Below are 18,913 nucleotides of genomic sequence, written 5' to 3'. Positions count from 1 at the left end.
AGGAGATACAATGAGCCTGTGTTAAGGCTCAAAGTTGCTTTTTATTCTGGCTTGTGATGATTTGGCAATATAATTCCCACAATAATTAGGTAAGACTGTGGTCTTTTTGCTTTCCTTGAGTTTCAAATGTCACTAACTGTAACCAAAGTTTTGACTTTTATTTTCTAAACATAGTTCTAGAATAGGTTTTATTTATTTTTTCTTCATCATCTTTTTTTCTCTCTTAAATTACTGGTGGCTACCCTGAGGCCATATGAAACATGAGAATTTTGTGGAAAGATGGCACCCTTAATCTCACTATTATCTCGAAACTTTGAGGCCCTTGTTCTCTAATCCTTTTTCAATCTTTTTAATAATAATATTTGTATCCAGAAGAAGTTGGCTGTTCCAGTTACAAAATGCTTATCTCTAAACTCTCTTCCCTTTGATATCTGCTTGAAAACTAGCCAAATCTTGCTTGAACACTTTTTGTGTAATATGTGTCTATACTGTAGTATATTTGTAATGGCAAATCTATTGTTATATATTTCTAAAGGCAGGCAACAGTTCTGCACATCACTTTCTGGCTTTTTAAGCCACTTTCTCTAGAATTAAAAGCTCAACATGCTCATGATAAGCCCTCAAAGTCAAATGCTTTACCAAATGCTGTGCCACTGCCTAAAATAGGTCTTTACATTTCTAGCATGTGATATCTATTTCCTCAACACCCATTGCCGACTGCTAAGCCAATGGTATATGTTTTACACCTTTGTTGTGGCAGTGTAACACTTAAATAGCTATTCCACAAATATTTTACAAATAAGCAGATGAGTAGCCAAAAAAAGATAGAAAATTATTCTAGTTTTAACACTATGTTAATTACAAACTATAAAATATTCTAGTTTAAAAATAACAAGATGTCACCTGAAAGTCATATGAATTCTTTTCCAAATGATACAATTTTCTCTGGTTCTGATAGACTGACAAAATATCAATTATTATTCATTCAATAGGGAAATAGTTTAAAAAAAAAGTTCTTTCCACTTCTATCTCCCTTTAACAAGCTGAGCATAAATAGCAAGCTCTGGGCATAACATTTTGATATAGGCATTGTGTGCAGACAGCTCCTCCAGGGAGAATTCCCCTTTCTGCCCTCTTTTTGCTCCTGAGTCCCTGCTGTTTACGTTCCTCTCAGTAACCCTCATCTATAACTGGATCTTGAATTCTACATTTTGAATTTTTCACTTCTGCTCTCTCCCTTGGATTTTTACCTAACATGTAACCCAATCTCTCTAGGCTCTCCTCCATAAGCATCTCCCCATGCTTAGTCTACATCTCTGCAGAGGTGCTGATATAGACAAAGATTTCAGCTAATCTCCTGAGATTTTCGTCCTCTAACCTGGGATAAGAGAATGTTAAGATAGTAATATATTACTTTAGATGATGTGTAGGTACTATGTTCTTGATTAATTCGTAGTAGAGGATTAATAAAATGTTTGTTAATTGAAAATTTAAAAGCAGTTGTTTTTGAATATGAAACTGATTCACTGTGTTGATCTATTTCTTCCTGGTTAATTTTTAGGTCAATAATGAAAATAAAATTTTGAAAATGACCACATAAGTTTATATTTCATGAATATAAAATGAATCCCACTATTATTATATCAATGTTTTTCATTCTAGAAAAAGCCTCATTTAGGTTAAAATACTTAAGTATTTTTAAAATATGTTTTGAGAGATTCCTAGGATTATTTCTAAGAACAAATGAAAATCATAGGGAAAAGCTTTCATGTAAAAGCCTAAGTTCTCATTTTTGAACGCTTTCCTAACTATGCTCTTCTCATCATGCCTCTCCTTACCACATACAAAAACTAAATTTTCATTACAGTATCAATCTTATTTTCATACTAATTCCTCTTATTATTCTCTATTAGTTCATGCAGCTAATATTTTACTCTGCATTGCATCACAGCCCATTGATTAAAAATATTCATTTTTGTATATATCAACCAATTTTATTTTGTTCCATATTGCCTCTTCTGCTGTCACATCTAAATCACTGTGTTATAATGAAAGCCAAAAATTGACATTTCTCTACAAAATTTAAGAAAAGCTAAAATGATGTACGTTAATCAAGTGCATGTTACAAAAAAAATAATGTAAACTTCCATTATGAAAAATTCTATAGTTGTTTAAAAATAAAAGTTTTTAATCTGTTCTTGATCTTGAATAGGAATGAAGTCTTTGTGGTTAGGGGAGGGAGACTATATTTGCCTTTCTATCTCTAATACTAAGTGTAATACTAATATGATATAAATATTTAATAATATTTGCCTGATGACTAGCTCAGAAATGACTATTAGTTTGAACAAAATAATATTTTAATTTCATTAATTTGCCCAGATTAAATTTAATCTTTTCTTGGGATGATTCATTGGAGTGATATATTTTTGTCATCTGATTGACTACTGCTTCAAATTGTTAGGTAAATTTTTCACATTTAAGTTCTCATAGTTAACTTTGGTATGTTCTGTGAACTAATTCTAAGATGAAATTCCAGAGTGTTATTATATAAATACGACTGATGAAAATAAGGATAATGCATAGAAGTATGAGTGTATAATTTTTAAAATAAACTATTGGAACAAAATATTATTGCAAAACAACTATATAATTGGTATCAGTAATATACCAATCAGTAGAACCATTTTTGTAATCAATGAAAACACATCAATTTACATACATGCAACCATATGTCTTTGATATTCACATCTGTGTGTACATATATTTCACATATAATTCTGTAGCTGTATGCCTAAATACATTTCTTATTATTGATTTTTATTTTTTATTTAAGAACTTCAAAAAATGCCAGGTATTAATTCAGCCCAGTAAATCTGGCATCTTCCTTACAAGAATCTTTTTCTTCTTTTGTTTAATATTTAAAATTTTTTCTCTGAAAGAACTATTTTCCAGTTTAATAATCAAGATTGGCTAATATTCATTCAAATGATGTCTTCTTCTCATACTGTAGACTTTTATTAAAAAGTATTTCTTCCACTTCACGTCCAGGTAAACCCTCCTGTTCTGCAAGGGAAAATCACTATATGCTCCCTTCCTTACTATGACTTTTTTTTTTTTTTTTTTTACTCTGCTGGCTATTTTCATTTGCAGCCTGTATTTTTAAAAATGTTTTATAGAAGTACAATACACATAAGAGGCTAAATTACATTTTGAGTTTGATGAATTATGTTAAATGAACATATCCACGAAATTAGCACTATGTTCAGAAAAAGAACATTGCTTCCTTCCAGTCACCATCCCATGTTCTTCCCCTCAAAGTAACTACTCTCCTAACATGTAATATGAGATATTAATTTCGCTTGTTTTCAAGTGGAAAGACGCAGTAGGTGATCTTTGCCTATGGCTTCTTTTGTTCAACTTCATGGTAGTGAAATCCCAGCCTATTGTGTCTACTTGTAGTTTATTCATTTTCATTGCTATATGGTTTTGCATTGTGTATGTTAATTTATCTACTCCACTACTTTCTTTTATAAGTCAACCCCTCCTCTTCTTTTAATTGAAGTATAACTTATTTACAATAATATATTAGTATCAGGTGTACAATACAGTGATTCAATATTTTTATAGTTTATATTCTATGTAAAGGTATTATAAAATATTTGCTATATTCCCTATGCTGTAAAATATATCTTTGTGGCTTATTTACTTTATATGTACTTGTTTGCACCTCTTAATCCCCTACCCCTATCTTGCCCCTCCCTTCTTCCCTCTCCCAATGGGTAACCACTAGCTTGTTGGCTGTATCTGTGTGTTTTGTTATATTTTTTCATTTGTTTTATTTTTTAGATTCCACATATAAGTGAAAATATACAGTATTCATCTTTCTCTGTCTGTCTACTTCACTACTAAGAGTCCCCATAAACTAGCAAAAAGAACATGGCCTTAATTTCTGGCTTTTCCATTTACTATCTGTGTGACATTTAACAAGTAGTAATTTCTCTTTATAGGCCGTTGACTTCTCCATTTGCAAAACAGAATAAAAATAAAGTCATACACAGTTTTATAGGTTATGGGAGATAAGGAGATAATGTATGTTGAACACTTAATTCATAGTGGGAACTTAGTAACCAGTAGCATTTAACATTATTTCATTAGTGAAAATAATTCTGCTGATTTGAAATACAAGCAGCCAAATAAAGCATTTTGTTGACATAAATATTTTAATTTTAAAGGCATGTTTAATTTTATGTTTCAAGGTAATATGATTGTCCTTGTTAGCTAAAGTGAAATTAAGCCACATATGTAAATGTGGTAATATCACAGTTAATTTGGTACATTACAGCAACAAGATGTATCAAATGGTTCAGGGAGTACAATGAGTTTAGATGTAAAACATTATTTAGAGTTGATTTAAGACTATATAAACATAAATTTAGTTATAATGGAGATAGCATATCGTATATGGAAATGCGGTTTTACCCAAGAAAAATAATGTTAATACTGTGACCTAATTTTATGATCAAATTTTATATCTTTACAGTGTTCATAGTCACATCCATATTTATCTTATCCCTACCCATACCCTATGTATATCATTATCTATATCCATTTCCATATCTAAATCTATACCTAGCACATGTTTCTAACATTGTGAATTTGCCATCCTCACACATGATGCCTTTTTGGGAATTTTATGTTTGATAGAAGCTACAGCTCATTAACTCTCAACAAATTATATAATCATTCAAATATTGCTGAAGCCATCTTTTCCTTTAATATTACAATTACTGTCATCTTGACATAACCATGAATTATGCTATTGTACTTCATGTACCCCAATATCAATACGGTATGCATGATTTATTCTCACAGAACAGTCATTACTTTAAAGATCTATTTGTTCCTGTGGTTTTCCCATTCATTTTAAAATTAAATAGGTTAACAGTTTGTTTCAGCTGACAATTCACTGTATATTACTGGGATCATTTTTAAGAACTGTATAACCAAAGTAAAATTGTAAGATAATTCAAATCCAAAAATCTAACTGTGAGTAATGAGAAACCACCGTGGAAATGCTGGTGTTATAATAGAATTTATCCTAGGCTTAGTATGCCACTGAGTACAGACAAAAGGGCAATGGATTTTGAGTCATAGCACTAATGAAACTAACGTTTAATGTCTATTTCTTAGGTTCCAAAAAATAAGAATATATTTAAAAAAAGAATGTGTAGAACTGAGTCACTTTGCTGTACGGCAGAGATTGGCACAGCACTGTAAATCAACTCTACTTAAATGAAAAAAAAAAAAAAAAAATACACCAGACCATTCACATGAATTGTCTGACTCAACAATCACAAAATCCTGGGACTTTGGTAATGTTACCAGTTTTTAAATAAAGCTCCCTCTCTTTCTCTTTCTGCATTCCTCATGTCTGTTTTCCCTCTGTCTCACTATAAGCAGTAATATGCTAATAGCCATTTAATTTAAAACTGACTTTTATGTTAATTCTCTTAACCAGAGAAAGTTTGAAATATTTCAATCAGTTGATTGGCGCATTAAAAATGTATATATTAAAAGAGCCCTTTGGGCTTCCCTGGTGGCGCAGTGGTTGAGAGTCCGCCTGCCGATGCAGGGGACACGGGTTCGTGCCCCGGTGCGGGAAGATCCCACATGCCATGGAGCGGCTGGGCCCATGAGCCATGGCCGCTGAGCCTGCTCGTCCGGACCCTGAGCTCCGCAACGCGAGAGGCCAGAGCAGTGAGAGGCCGGGGTGCCGCAAACAAAACAAAACAAAAAAAAGCCCTTTGATTACATTGTTAAAGATAGTATAGATCTAGTCATTCTCCATGCTCAAGTCTCGTGGAAATAATAACATCTCATTGTTAAAAGTTGATAAACTCATTTAGATAATGCTACAGGCATCATTTTTATCCACCAGTGTTGATGTTTTAATGGTTCTGTTACATTAAGCTATAAAATGGCACATTTATTTCCATTAATTTAAGAAGATCTTAAACCAACAGCCTACTATTTAAAAAGCATATGCATTGACATTTTAAATGACTTTCTGGTAATTTAAATTTCTATCATTTTTGCATTAATTACCAAATAATTATTTTAGTACTTTTCATATTAGTCATTGATATAAAGTTACAAGTTAATCATTTAATTCTCCCTGTAACTAGTTACTCATTACAGTATGAAATATCATTAACGTTTCTGAATCTTTTTAAGAGGAAATGCTTCAAGAATGTTTTCATCTATTAAAAGCAGGCATGAGAAGTGATAGGACCACTTGCTTTAAGCGTGTGAATTTTAACACATTCCACAGCTTCTGATGAATGTTTTGTCTAGTAAGTAACAAAATGCTAAAATATGATTAGGGGTGCATGTGGGATTAGGGGAAAGGTAGAATAGCGGTTATACATTAGAAACTATTAAATGTAAGATTAAAAAACAACCAACATGCTCTGCCATCCTGTCAAATGAGAGAACTTACTGAAACAATGGCCATAAAGTAGTTCATGACAAAACATTCACCAAATATAAATGTGAAATAGAGGAAATGTTTTGAATTTTTCATGAAACTAAATGTATTAAAGGGAAATTATTGTTCTTTAATCTGAGTTTACATTCATTCTTAAGCATCAAATTTATGGTGAGAGAAAATATTAATTGTTGTGATGTCATAAAACAAAGTAGCTACATAGCAAAATTAATATATTTCAACACTTTATTGGCTACTACTTAAATTTTAATTTTTATAAAAAATAATATCTGAAGGACATTAACACTGCATCAACTAGGACTTTCCCCTGACATTTCTGTTTGCTAATCTTATTTAGTTTTCCTAGTCAGGAAATATCTTTGCTAACCACTGGTAACCTTTGCCATAAAGGTATCAACATGTACAGGTAGTGGTTCCCCATTAATTTCCAGGCCTTTAATTCAATGACTTCATAATTATGACACAGTTTTTTACCAGCCTCAACTACTTAAAGCTATCATGTGGGTAAAATCATGTTTTTATCTATTCCACATATTTGTTAAGAAATTTATATGGGCATTGTGGGAAAAAAAGATGAATTAAATATGCATTTTGCCCTAATGGAAAAATCATTTCCCCTATGGAAAAATCATAAGGAGAGAGATAGATTGGAGTTGGAAGTTATGGGTTCATATCTTTGTTCCACTGCCTACCAGCTGTATGGATTTAAAGAATTTACTAATCAATTCTGAGCTGTGATTTCTTCAATTGTACTTCAGTGAAAATAAAATTACACTCTGGTATTCTTTAAAAGGAACATAAAATGTCATTCACTATGCAAATTTATCATATGTCAATAAGAAGGGAATATAATTGATAAGGTAATAAAACAATATATAAAAAACTAAATTTCACAAATATCTGAATTTTATGAAAAGTATTATGCTTATCCATAAAATATTATGCTTTTACGGTACATAGAAAATGTGTTAAATTCAGGTAAAATACATGTATATTTAACTACTGTAATTTATAACTCATATTGAAGATAAAAATCATATTAGTTTTACATGAAAAATAAATGTTTAAATTATATAGTTATATCATAAAAGATATTTCAAATAGATATACATAAAATATATGGTCTCCCTTTAACTCTTGAGGTTAATAACATGGTAAAAAATAACTCTGAACAAGAGTCTCTAAAGACTGTTTGGATTTTCTTAACAATTGGCATTTCTTTACATTATCATGATTCTTGAAAACACTGTTCTAAGAACAAAATTTTTGGTTTGAAAAAGAAAGCATTATGATGGCTTTCACATTCTTCTATCATTCCAGTTAATTAATTTAACCATGTTAAGAGAGCCTCTTACATGGAATGCATTGCATGAAAAACTGGTGATAAACTATTGAGTTCCTAGCATTGACTTCAGGAAGTTTAGTGTCCAAAGGAGAAAGAGAGAAGCTTAATAAATAATCACACATAAATATTAAATTATAAAATGAAGTCTTGTAAAGAAAAGTAACTGATGGGATTCATAACTTAAAGTTTATTTTCAAATCAGTCAAGTAATGTATCACAGGAGGGAGTAAAACAAGTTACTGTAAATCCTCATAATGGTACAACTATCATGAAAATAAGTTTAAAAACATACGTCTTCCCTCATTTACTGAAGTGAAAAAGAAAACTAAATCTTCCATTATACAACATGCCACTACATACTGAGAATTTGAGGATTAACTGGAAAAAAACTTGCTTTTGATAAATGGGAAAAATTCTTCACATTGCCTCTATCATTTTGGAAAATTTAATGGTAAAAGGTTCTAAATATTGCCTAAGAATATTGGATTATTTAATGTATCTGAACAAGTATAAAAATCTGAGATTGCATGTAAAATAATTTGTATGTTTGTACGTGCATTAGTAGTTCAAATATTTAATATTTTGATTTAATAAATGTGCCAAAGACAATGAGAGGATGAACAGGGTGTTCACTAGAAAATGGGACAAAACAGTATGTTGTAGTCTTAGACCTGGCTCTATTGTGAACTTAATCCAGTTGTTTAATATCTCCCAGTCCCTTATGCCTTCTAATCTGAGGATGAAATTGCATGTTTTACCTATATAGAAAGGTTTTCAAAACATTATTTTCAAATAAATGTTGCACTGATAGGCTCTGAATCTACTTGTTTTGTATAATATCAACATGAGTCTCAGTGAATTACAGTGGTCACTAGGTTCCATGGGACCTCTATTTTCATTTGTAGAATAAATTAATATTTTAGACAGTTTTTAAAAATGTATATTTCAAAGCCCAAAAGAGAGCTATGCATTGGTTTCCTATTGTTGATGCAACAAATTACTGCAAACTTAGTGGTTTGAACAACATAAATTTATTATCTTGCAGTCTGGAGAACTGAAGTCCAAAATGTATGTAAGTGGGCTGAACTCAAGGTGTCAGCAGGACTGCATCTCTTATGGAGGCTCTAGGAGAAAATCTGTTCCTTGACTTCTCCAGCTTATAGAGGCTGCTTGCCCTTCTTTGGCTTGTGTCCCTCTTCTAGCTTCACAGCCAGAAACTGCATCACTGGAACCTCTGTTTTCATTGTCACATCTCCTACTCTCTCTCTGATCCTCCTACCTTCCCTTGATAAGGACCCTTGTGAATACTTTGATCCATCCAGATAATCTAGGGTAATTTCCTATTCTTAAGATTTTTAACTTAATCACATCTGTAAAGTTCCTTTTGTCTTACAAGGTGACATATTTAAATATTCCAGGGACTAGAACCCAGGCAATTTTGGAAGGCCATTTTTCATAGCATAATATCATACATAACATCATAACAGTCTCGTTATAAGGTAAACAGGTTCTCAGACTTTTTTGGTTGCAAAATCATTTGTCCTTTTTTTTCCCTGACAATGATTCTTATTTTTCTGAAAAAATACTCTGAGCATTTAAAGTGGGGAATACTTTATTTTTACATCTTTATATCAAGAAATAATGCTGAAAAAATCTAGAAAATTATTTAACAACCAATTAGTTCCCCAATTATCCTGAAATACTAGTACTCGGTATATTCTCAAGACAAATATTCATAAATGTTTACAAAACATGTAACACATGTTCATAGCAGTATTATTTATAAAAGACCCAGCTGGAAAAAAAAAAAAGTCCACCAACAACAGAATGGATAAATAAATTGAAGTACATTCATAAAATGGAATTCTATAGAGCGATGAAAGTTAAGTTCCATACTACTGCTGTAATAATACAAAGGTAATGTTGAGTCAAAGAAGCCAGAGGCAGAATAATTTTATTATATGATTTTATTTATATAAAGTTTTAAGACATGGAAAACTAATTTGTTTCATTAGGAGTCAGGGACTGCACCTAGCCTCTGATATATACACATTATGGTAGGCAGAATAATGATTCCAGAATAATGGTTCCCTCAGAACCTGCAAACATGTTCTATAACATGGCAAAAGGAACTTTATAAATGGAATTAAGATTACAGATGTTATAATAGGAAGATATTTGAATTATCCATTTGGGCACAATCTAATTATACGAGCATTTAAAAGCAGAGGCAGAAAAGGCAGAGAACTTCTTCCAGCCTGAGGTAGAAGAGGGAGCAGCAGAGAGATGAGATAGAAGGGGAAACCACAGGTATCTGAAGAATGATAAGAACTTGGACTGCCATTGCTGACTCTGGAGATGGAGCAAGGGGGACACAAACCAAGGAATGCCTTCAATTTCTAAAAGCTGAGAATAACCCCAAGCTAACAGCCAGCAAGGAAAGGAGGACCTTAATCTTACAGCTTCACGAAACTCAATTCTGGCAATAGCCTGCTGAATTTGGAAGTGAAGCAGATGTAACCGCAGAGTTTCCAAGCAACACAGCCAAGCTGACACCGTGATTCCACTCTTGCGTGACTCTAAGCAGAGAGTCAGCTGAGTTGTGCTCTGCCTAGATCCACGTAACTGTGAGATAATAATGGGTGTTGTTTAAGTTTGTGATAACTTAGATTAAGTATAGGAAAATAATATGCTTGTTCCTTATAAGAAAACTAGGCACATAATAAAAACTTACAATATCTGACAATAAAGCAAATTTGAATGATTTTCAAAGGATTAAATTCATAGAGAAAATGTTATCTGACTATAATGCAAATGAGATATACACTGGTAACAAAATATAACTAAAGTAACCCGTATGTTTATAATTTAAGCAATGTATTTCTAACCATGGAACAAAGAGGAAATCACAAAGGAATATAGAAAAAAGTCTGACTAGGTCCCTTGCAGGGTGTAGCTTATGTAGCAAAAAGAGGAAAATTTAAAGCTGTAAATGCGTATATACTCTAGAAAAAATTGCTATGTAAGTGTTTAAGAATGGACTTTTCTGTATTTTCTGTATATATAGGCCTCACCATGCGGTATGTGGGAATCTTAGTTGTTTGCTGAGCCTGCGCATCTGGAGCCTGTGCTCCGCAAGGGAAGAGGCCACAACAGTGAGAGGCCCACGTACCTCAAAAAAAAAAAAAAAAAATTATATCCAATGAATGTGCTTTTTCTTATTTTTAATTTTTCTTTTCTGTTTTATTGTGTCAATTGTAAATTATATTTTATATAATTGAGCTTATTATATGCAATGATTTATTAGCAAATTATGGGCAAAAATATCAGACAAATATTTGTTATGTAAACTTATGCATTATTAATGTAAAATAATTTGCAACTATTAATTTTAATAGAACTTCCTGGAATCTGATAAAACAAAATCACTTCTCACATGTAGACATTTTACTTTTGAGATTTCATATTTAGATCACATCTCTTCTTTTAATATTAAATTTCATGAAATATTTTCCACTCATATATATTTTAAACTGTCAGGAAAATTCAACAAAAATGCCTTCTAAGTGTTATTAAAATCAACAGCTAAAATATGCACAGACCCATAATCTCATAATTTACTTCCCAAAGTTTGAATTAATCAATATTTTCATATCGATGATCTATGGGATAGACATGATAAACAGTAATAGCATGCACACATAAACATATTCATATATACTTATAGCAATTGCTTTCGATGAGTGACATGTTCTAATCAACATGTCATAAATTAATTCACACCACACACACTCACAAAGGTTAGGGATTTGATAAAATGACTTTTAATACTCTTTCAACCTTATTAGGAAAAATGTCTATAGCTAATAATTAATTCTGTTTATGTTTCAGGTTAACAGGATTCCATCTGCCACCACCAGTGACAAGTACCAAATCTGTGTTCTCACTACGTTTGACCAGTGATTTTGCAGTTAGTGCACATGGATTTAAAGTATACTATGAAGGTAAGTGATGGTAATATAAAAGGACCACTGCCCAGTTCAATGTAGTAAAACCAAAATTCTCCAGGGTAAAAATAGAAGAAAAATCACCAGGACAGAAGTTATAGTTCATCCTGCTATATCAAATCTTATACCAAGATTCACCTTCTCAATAATCATCAATATATAATAAAAAGCTAGACTTAGTAGGCTTTAATGTTTCATTGCAGTGTGCCTAGACAGAGGAAAATCTTGCCCTTAAATTTTCTTAGGAGATGAGACCATAGCATCTCTATAGGTTTAAACCTTAGTAAAAGGGAACAGAAGCTGAGAGTAAAAGGAAACTAGGCCTGATTTGAGATTCAGGCATCACAGACTCCACCCTATTCTCCTCTGTTCTTTGCCTCTCTGCCATAAAATAAACTGATCATTTGTGTTCTCTGCAAGTTAGAATAAAGAGAAAATTCTATTAAGAGACAAGAGTTGACATTTTTCATTTTAAACCAGTATTTCCAGTCCCACAGATCCATAATCCCTTAACCACAAAGGGGAAAATAAGGAAGCATTTGAAACTGATGTTTTTTTCCTGGAAGTTTGCTACAAGCTCACTTAGTATCAAAACCTGAACTTATTGGAGGTCATTTATAATCTTTATTTATCCCACATAGTGTGGGTACTCATGTTTCACTATACAATTATTGTTTGATAAATGGGTGACACCACAGGCTCTGCTGATGGTGTTAAAAATGTACAGAATCTGTATTGTTTTCCCTTTTTAAAGTGTGAAAATATCTGAAGGTAAAAATAACCTGTTCTCAAGTACTTCATATTGAGGTCATGTCGTTGTAATTTCTTCTCTATGTGACTTGACAATAAAATCTCACCTAGTTTAGGGAAGGGTCCCTTCCTTATCCATAGGAATAGCATAACAGAATTCAACTCGCCTCCCCAGGACCATATTACCAGAATGCACCACACCAGATCTAACATCATGATAAGAGATATACAAATACAGTAGCAGGGGTGGTTACTTTCTAAAGCACATAACAATTCAAAATAGAATATGTTTAAAGAGCACAGTAGAAAACAATCATATATAAAATAGAATTGCTTTAGTATACAGGTTAACAGTTTGCATGTGGGGCAAGTTTTAAACAGAAAGTTTCATCTAGTGCTTTCTCCCTAGGAAAAAAATACCTGCTAGCAAACTGTTGAGTAAAAATATTTTCTCTTTTTTAATATTCTTAATAATGCCATATCACAGAAGTTTTGAACACTATTTTCTACCTAATACATTTCTAAGCTGTCTTTCTCTAGCAGGGGAGGATGCATTCCAAGACTTATTTTCCTCCATTGTGATAGTAATAATCATTATTTTTGAAGGTACTTTCACAATAGTTGAATATTTTTATCTTGGCAACTTAATTCATAGTTTAAAACACTACAAACACAAAGGTTTAATTTAAAGTGTAATTTTGGCAATATTGAAGGAGTTAGTAATACAATAGTTTTCTATTAAAGGCTCCATAATAGAGAACTTGTACTTTGTTCATCAAAGTACAAAGATATTTTAGGTTGGTTTATTCTTTCAGCAAATACTAAGTATACAGAAATTGTAGGAACTTGGAAAATGTATTATAATATTGCCATACTTTCTGGTTTGACTGTCAAGTTTCATGAAATACTGTCAAAAATATTTTCATAGCTCTCCATTGTTTCTACATATACAACATTAAATTTCTGTCTTTTCTGCTTCAGTGAAAATGGATTCATATATCTTCATGACATTTCAATGTATGTTTGGGAGATCCTGACTTAAAATATAAGGTACTAGGCAGCTGGGTAGTACTGAGGGATTTGTCATCATCCTGCAGAACATCTTCAGGTATTGATTTGTGATGGGTATCTTCTACCATGTATATTAGTTTTCTATGGCTACCATAGCAAACAACCACAAATTTAGCAGCAAAACAACAAAAATATATTATCTCACAGTTCTGTAGCTGAAAAGTCCTGGTCATCTCTGCTAGTCCTCTGCTCAGAGTTTCATAAGGCTGAAATAAAAATGTCATCTGGTTAGGCTTTTATCAGAAGGCTCTGGAGAAGATCTATTGCCCACCATTTCTAGAGGTCTCTCTCTTCCTTGCATGTAAGACCTACATTTGTGAGCTAGCCACTGGTGAAATGAATCCTCCTCATACTTGAAATCTCTCTGATGTTCCCTTCTTAGTGCATCTCTCTACTACCTTCTTTTCCCACACATCTCTGACTTCAGCTGGAGAAATTTCTTAGCTTCTAAGGGCCTATGTCATTAGATTAGCCTTGTTTATCCATGTAGACCCAATCTCCCCAAGTTAAAGTCCTTAAGCATAATTACACGTGCAAAGTCCTTTTTGCAAGGTAATATGATATATTCACAGGTTCCAGGGATTCTGGGGTATGTGTGGGGGCATGTGGGTTAGGCTTCATTAGTCCTACCACACCATGTGCAACACTCTGTAATATTTTACAGAGGGAGTAGCTACAAGCATTTATTTATTTAACCATGGCCAATGACACTGTCAAGGCCAACTGGTGTATTGTGAAGTTCAGAAAACTTAGTTTGAAATTTCAAAGCCTGTCCTCTAAATTTACACCTGTATTTTTGTTTTGGCTTGGTTGTTTTGCAGGATGAACCTAATGTCTGAATCCCATTTATTTTCATTTCATCTCCCTCCATATAATCACTTACTAATTATTTTCTTTATTTTTTAAAGTTTCCTGAGACTTTGTCCTTGTGTACTAGAATTTATGAGATCTCTATTTATTAGTGATATTTGTGCATTTTTCTGTGTTTCTCAAACTGCCAGTAGTGGACCACATGTATCAGAATCATCTGGAGAATTTGCTAAAATGTAGAATTCTTGGCCCCAATTATAATCCTGAATCAGACTGTGGAGTGAAGCCGTAGAATATGCATTGCAATTCCAATTGCAAATCCAATGTAGAATAATTGATAAATGTAAGTCATCTGTGATCTTCTCTGTTGTTACAAACTTCTGCTGTCTTACTTCAGCCCATATACTTTAAAACTGTGGAGGGTGATGTCCCTGTTTCACAAATTTTGATTGAGTTTCAGAGCTCTTAACCGTTTATCAGAAATGCTTTTAAACTTCTTGAAGTTGAAGCTGCGAGGTGTTAAATTTCTGTGGAAAATTTTCCCCATTAATATCTAGCTGCATATATTTTTATTTTTCCTCATTATTGTCTATCATACACTTGAATTTCTTGTCACTGTTTCTCAAAATTTGTTTCATAGAACTTTGTTTTCATATGTTTCTTAAGATTTATAAAAACAAATGAGTAGAATAGTGTTCTGTGAAACAAGTTGGAAAAACACTAGTGAATACTAAGTTGAATAGTCATATAACAATCTTTCAAAATTTGATCAGGATAAAACTGGTACCATCTGTATTCCGTGGAGCACACAATGGAAATGCTCTTTGGTCTTTCCAGATCTGCTAAACAGAATTCAAAATATATTCTAGTTTCTGCTAAAAGTTATTTTGTACAAAGGACTCCTTTCATATTTTACTTTCAAAGCTACGTAATCATTCTTTATAGGTGCAAGATCATAAAGATATACCATGGACTATCTTATCATTTTAGAATTGTTTATTGTAGAAAGTAAAATAATCCAAGCATATAGTGGATTATATACATATTACATGTAATCATTAAATATTATTATATATTATATGAATTGGTTAGCTTAATGTCTAGGAGAATCTCAATGAATAATTTCAGTATGTATCAGTGATCCTTCAATGATCAGAAACAGACATAAAAATAAAGTCTTGAAAATCGCTTCAAACTCAAGGTAGCTATTATGCCCTAATGATTACTGATGTGTACGACCAAGTAATCAAGATATTACAGGGATAACAGTATCAGTTTTAACAAATTTGCTGTTCAATCATTTTCACATTTTAATTAAGAAACATAAAAATTTGTTTAATAACAGTATTACTACTAGGTAACATTTATTGAGTGATTTCTTTGTGTCAATCACAGTGCTAAACATTTTACATGGATTTTTCTCACCCCAGAAAATTATATGAAAAATTGTAATGAGCAAGAATTTAACAAAGCACTAACCTTAATGTAAAAATATGTTTAAGTACCCTAGAGATATAAACTGTATATATTTTAGAGACTTATTCTATACTTAACTACAAACTAATTCCATTATAACTATATATGACCACATAAAATTTAGTGCAAAAGAGCATTACAAAAGTATTACTGATAATGCTGTGTATAAAACAATATGAAATATAAAAGCTGAGATATATTTTTGTGTATATTACATGTGACCTATATATTCTGTGTCCTTTTTAAACACTTGACATACAGAAGAATGTTTATACTATTTACTATTCTATTTTAGCTATCCATCACACACGTTTATCAAAAGTTTTCACTTGAGAATGTCAAATGACTTTAGTGATTTTTAATTTTAGGTGTTATTTTTTATTCCTAAACTTTATAAATTTAAACTGCAGTACCATGAACTTTAATGGAGAGATTACAATTTAGAATGAAGTCAGTTATGCTTCTAACAAGACAGCTGAATTGTAGCAAGAGAAATTTATGTAATAAAATTACATATATTAGTTTTCCAGCAATGAAGGTAGGTTAGGTTCATAAAAGAAGTTAATGGATCTTTACCTTACTTTTAAGAATAAATGAGAGATATCATATTTTTAAAACATAATACAAGGAAATGTAATCCATGCAGAGACTGTTTTTTTTGGTCTCTCGATCAAATTCAAATATTTTGCCTTTAGGGTTCCATACAGTCTGGCTACTTAGGTATTGAAACATCTTAATCCATGGCCTGCCCCGCCCACCCCCCCCCCAACTTCACTTACTTTGGGTAACTTCCTGCCCTGAAATTCGGATTGAGCCACAGAGGATGAGATTATCCTCCTACCTCCACTCCCATTACTGGTGCCATCCCTGTGCTCCAGCTTTTCTTGGCTTCATTAGCCACCAATGGCCAGGGGCAGGAGCAGGAGGTAGAGCTGGTAACAGGGAACTAGGATGAGATCCTGTCTCTGTCATTGCCCCTTCGTAGCATTCCCCTTTGGAATCTGGTCCTCCCTTATTCCCCAGGGTCTAGCCTGGTGGTCTTGTTTTCCATGGCCTGCTCCTCCAGTGGTCCTTGCCTGTTTGGTCTGACACTATGGAAGACAGTTTCTCAGGCGGCCTTGATCTCCATGGCACAGTCCTCTGGGTGTTCCATCTTTCATGGCTAGATTCACTGGAGGTTCTATCTCTGGAATTTTTATCACTGGGAATCTGGCCCTTGGATGGTTTAGTCTTCCAGAGATCTAGGCCACCATATTCTGCCCAAGTCCCATCACAGATGACATGATCCTCTGAGATGTCCCATTCTTGTGGACTAATTCTTTGGCGATCAGGCTCTGTTTGGTCTGGCTCTCTGGGAGACTTGTCTTCAATGTTTAGGTCCTCATGGAGTGTGAGCAGCTGTGTCCTGGCCTTTCTGGAACATTAGCCGTAGGTTTGAGGACTTTGGGGGTCTGGCCCTCCAGAAGTTTTGTCAGCTGCAGGCAGGTCCCTCCAAAGGTCTGTTCACCACGGTCTGGCTCTTTGGTGCACCTCTTTCCTATGGCCTAGTTATCCGATGGTGTGGGCAAGCTGTTCATGGGACCCTGTACTTGGCCCCAGGAGTGGCCAGTAACCATCTATCTAAGTCATGAGTGCCTTCTCTCTCTTGTATTTATTTATTTAATTGAAGTATAGTTGATTTACAATATTATATTAGTTTCAGGTATACGACATAGTAATTCAATATTTTTATAGAATATATTCCACTTAAAGTTACACTGGCTATATTCTCTCCCTTTTAAATTGTTCAAAATCCTAATCTAGAGAATTACAAAAATCAGACTTTTCCTTAAATATCACCTACAGAATGGAGTTAAAAGTCACAGTGTTATAATGAATATGTGGATTTGGCTGGGTATACGCAAAAATGTATTAATTCTCAAGTTTACATCTATTATCCAGGAAGATATATATTTTCATTGTACTCACAACAAAACTTGAATAGTATTCTCAATACTATGAATGCTTTTCAACATTAAGCAATAACTTTTTAAAAAAAAAAGCAATGACATTTTAAATGTTTCCCATTTCTGCACAGTGTAGCACATACAACCTGTACAACAACAGATCTCCAGCCTTATTTCTCATCATTTGCCTCAATTCATGAAATGGTCACATGAACATATATTAAATTTCTACATATACTGTGGTATTTAAATTGTTCTACTTTAAATCTCCAGCTCTCCTGTTGAGTACACCTGTACAATGTATTGATATTTTTTGCTCACACTAGGCTCTGAGAAGCTTGAGGGTATAGAACCTGTTTTACTTGTTTTGTAAATTGAGCCCTATTTCAGCACATTCCTGGCACACTGCAAGCACTTAATAGATGCTTGTTACATTCAAGTAATAAATAGGAATATCTAATACTTTGATTACGAATGAGGAAAGATTTAATACATCTCCCACTTAAAAAGATTTAAAACTCCAGTGAATATGTTAAAAGGCAGTAACCACAGATATTTACATTCAATGAACAAGGTTTAGGAAAAATTTTGGTCTTTTATTTGAGAAAAGCCATAAATGATACTTAAAATTATTTTAACTTTTTATAGATATTTTCTTTACTTTAAAATCTTTACTTTCTTGAAGTAAATAGCTTCTTTATGAAGCACTTTAAAAATACAAAATTGCCCATATGGCATAAAGAGAAAACTAAGCTGAATATAAAAAAATGTTAAAGCCAGTGACATATGACCTACTTAATCTTTGTGCTTCATATGGAGAAGATGGGATGGAATTCAAGATTGTATTTTATTCTCCAGAAGTAGGATGATTAAATACAGTATGTAATCTCATTTCACATTAAATTTCCTTCTTTTATATATGTTGCTAAATGTGTCATATCTGTCAACTGCTATAATTTATCATTTTTACATGAGTGCTAGAATGAAGTTTAATTGA

General features: G+C 32.7%; 1 protein-coding gene across 6 annotated transcripts in view; it reads left to right on the top strand.

Annotated features, from left to right (window-relative positions):
- CSMD3 (CUB and Sushi multiple domains 3) overlaps positions 1–18,913 on the top strand; it is a 1,102,347-nt gene that overhangs the window by 148,001 nt on the left and 935,433 nt on the right. For all 6 annotated transcript variants that reach the window (XM_059042775.2, XM_067017123.1, XM_067017122.1 and 3 more), the window contains exon 3: positions 11,748–11,860. In XM_059042775.2, the coding sequence (XP_058898758.1) occupies positions 11,748–11,860 (113 nt within the window). The remainder of the gene's footprint in view (positions 1–11,747; positions 11,861–18,913) is intronic.

The sequence above is a fragment of the Kogia breviceps genome, chromosome 17, assembly GCF_026419965.1.
Source record: "Kogia breviceps isolate mKogBre1 chromosome 17, mKogBre1 haplotype 1, whole genome shotgun sequence".
Classification (NCBI taxonomy): domain Eukaryota; kingdom Metazoa; phylum Chordata; class Mammalia; order Artiodactyla; family Physeteridae; genus Kogia; species Kogia breviceps.
The sequence above is the reverse complement of the archived record's forward strand: the minus strand, read 5'-3'. Positions and strand labels throughout refer to the sequence as shown.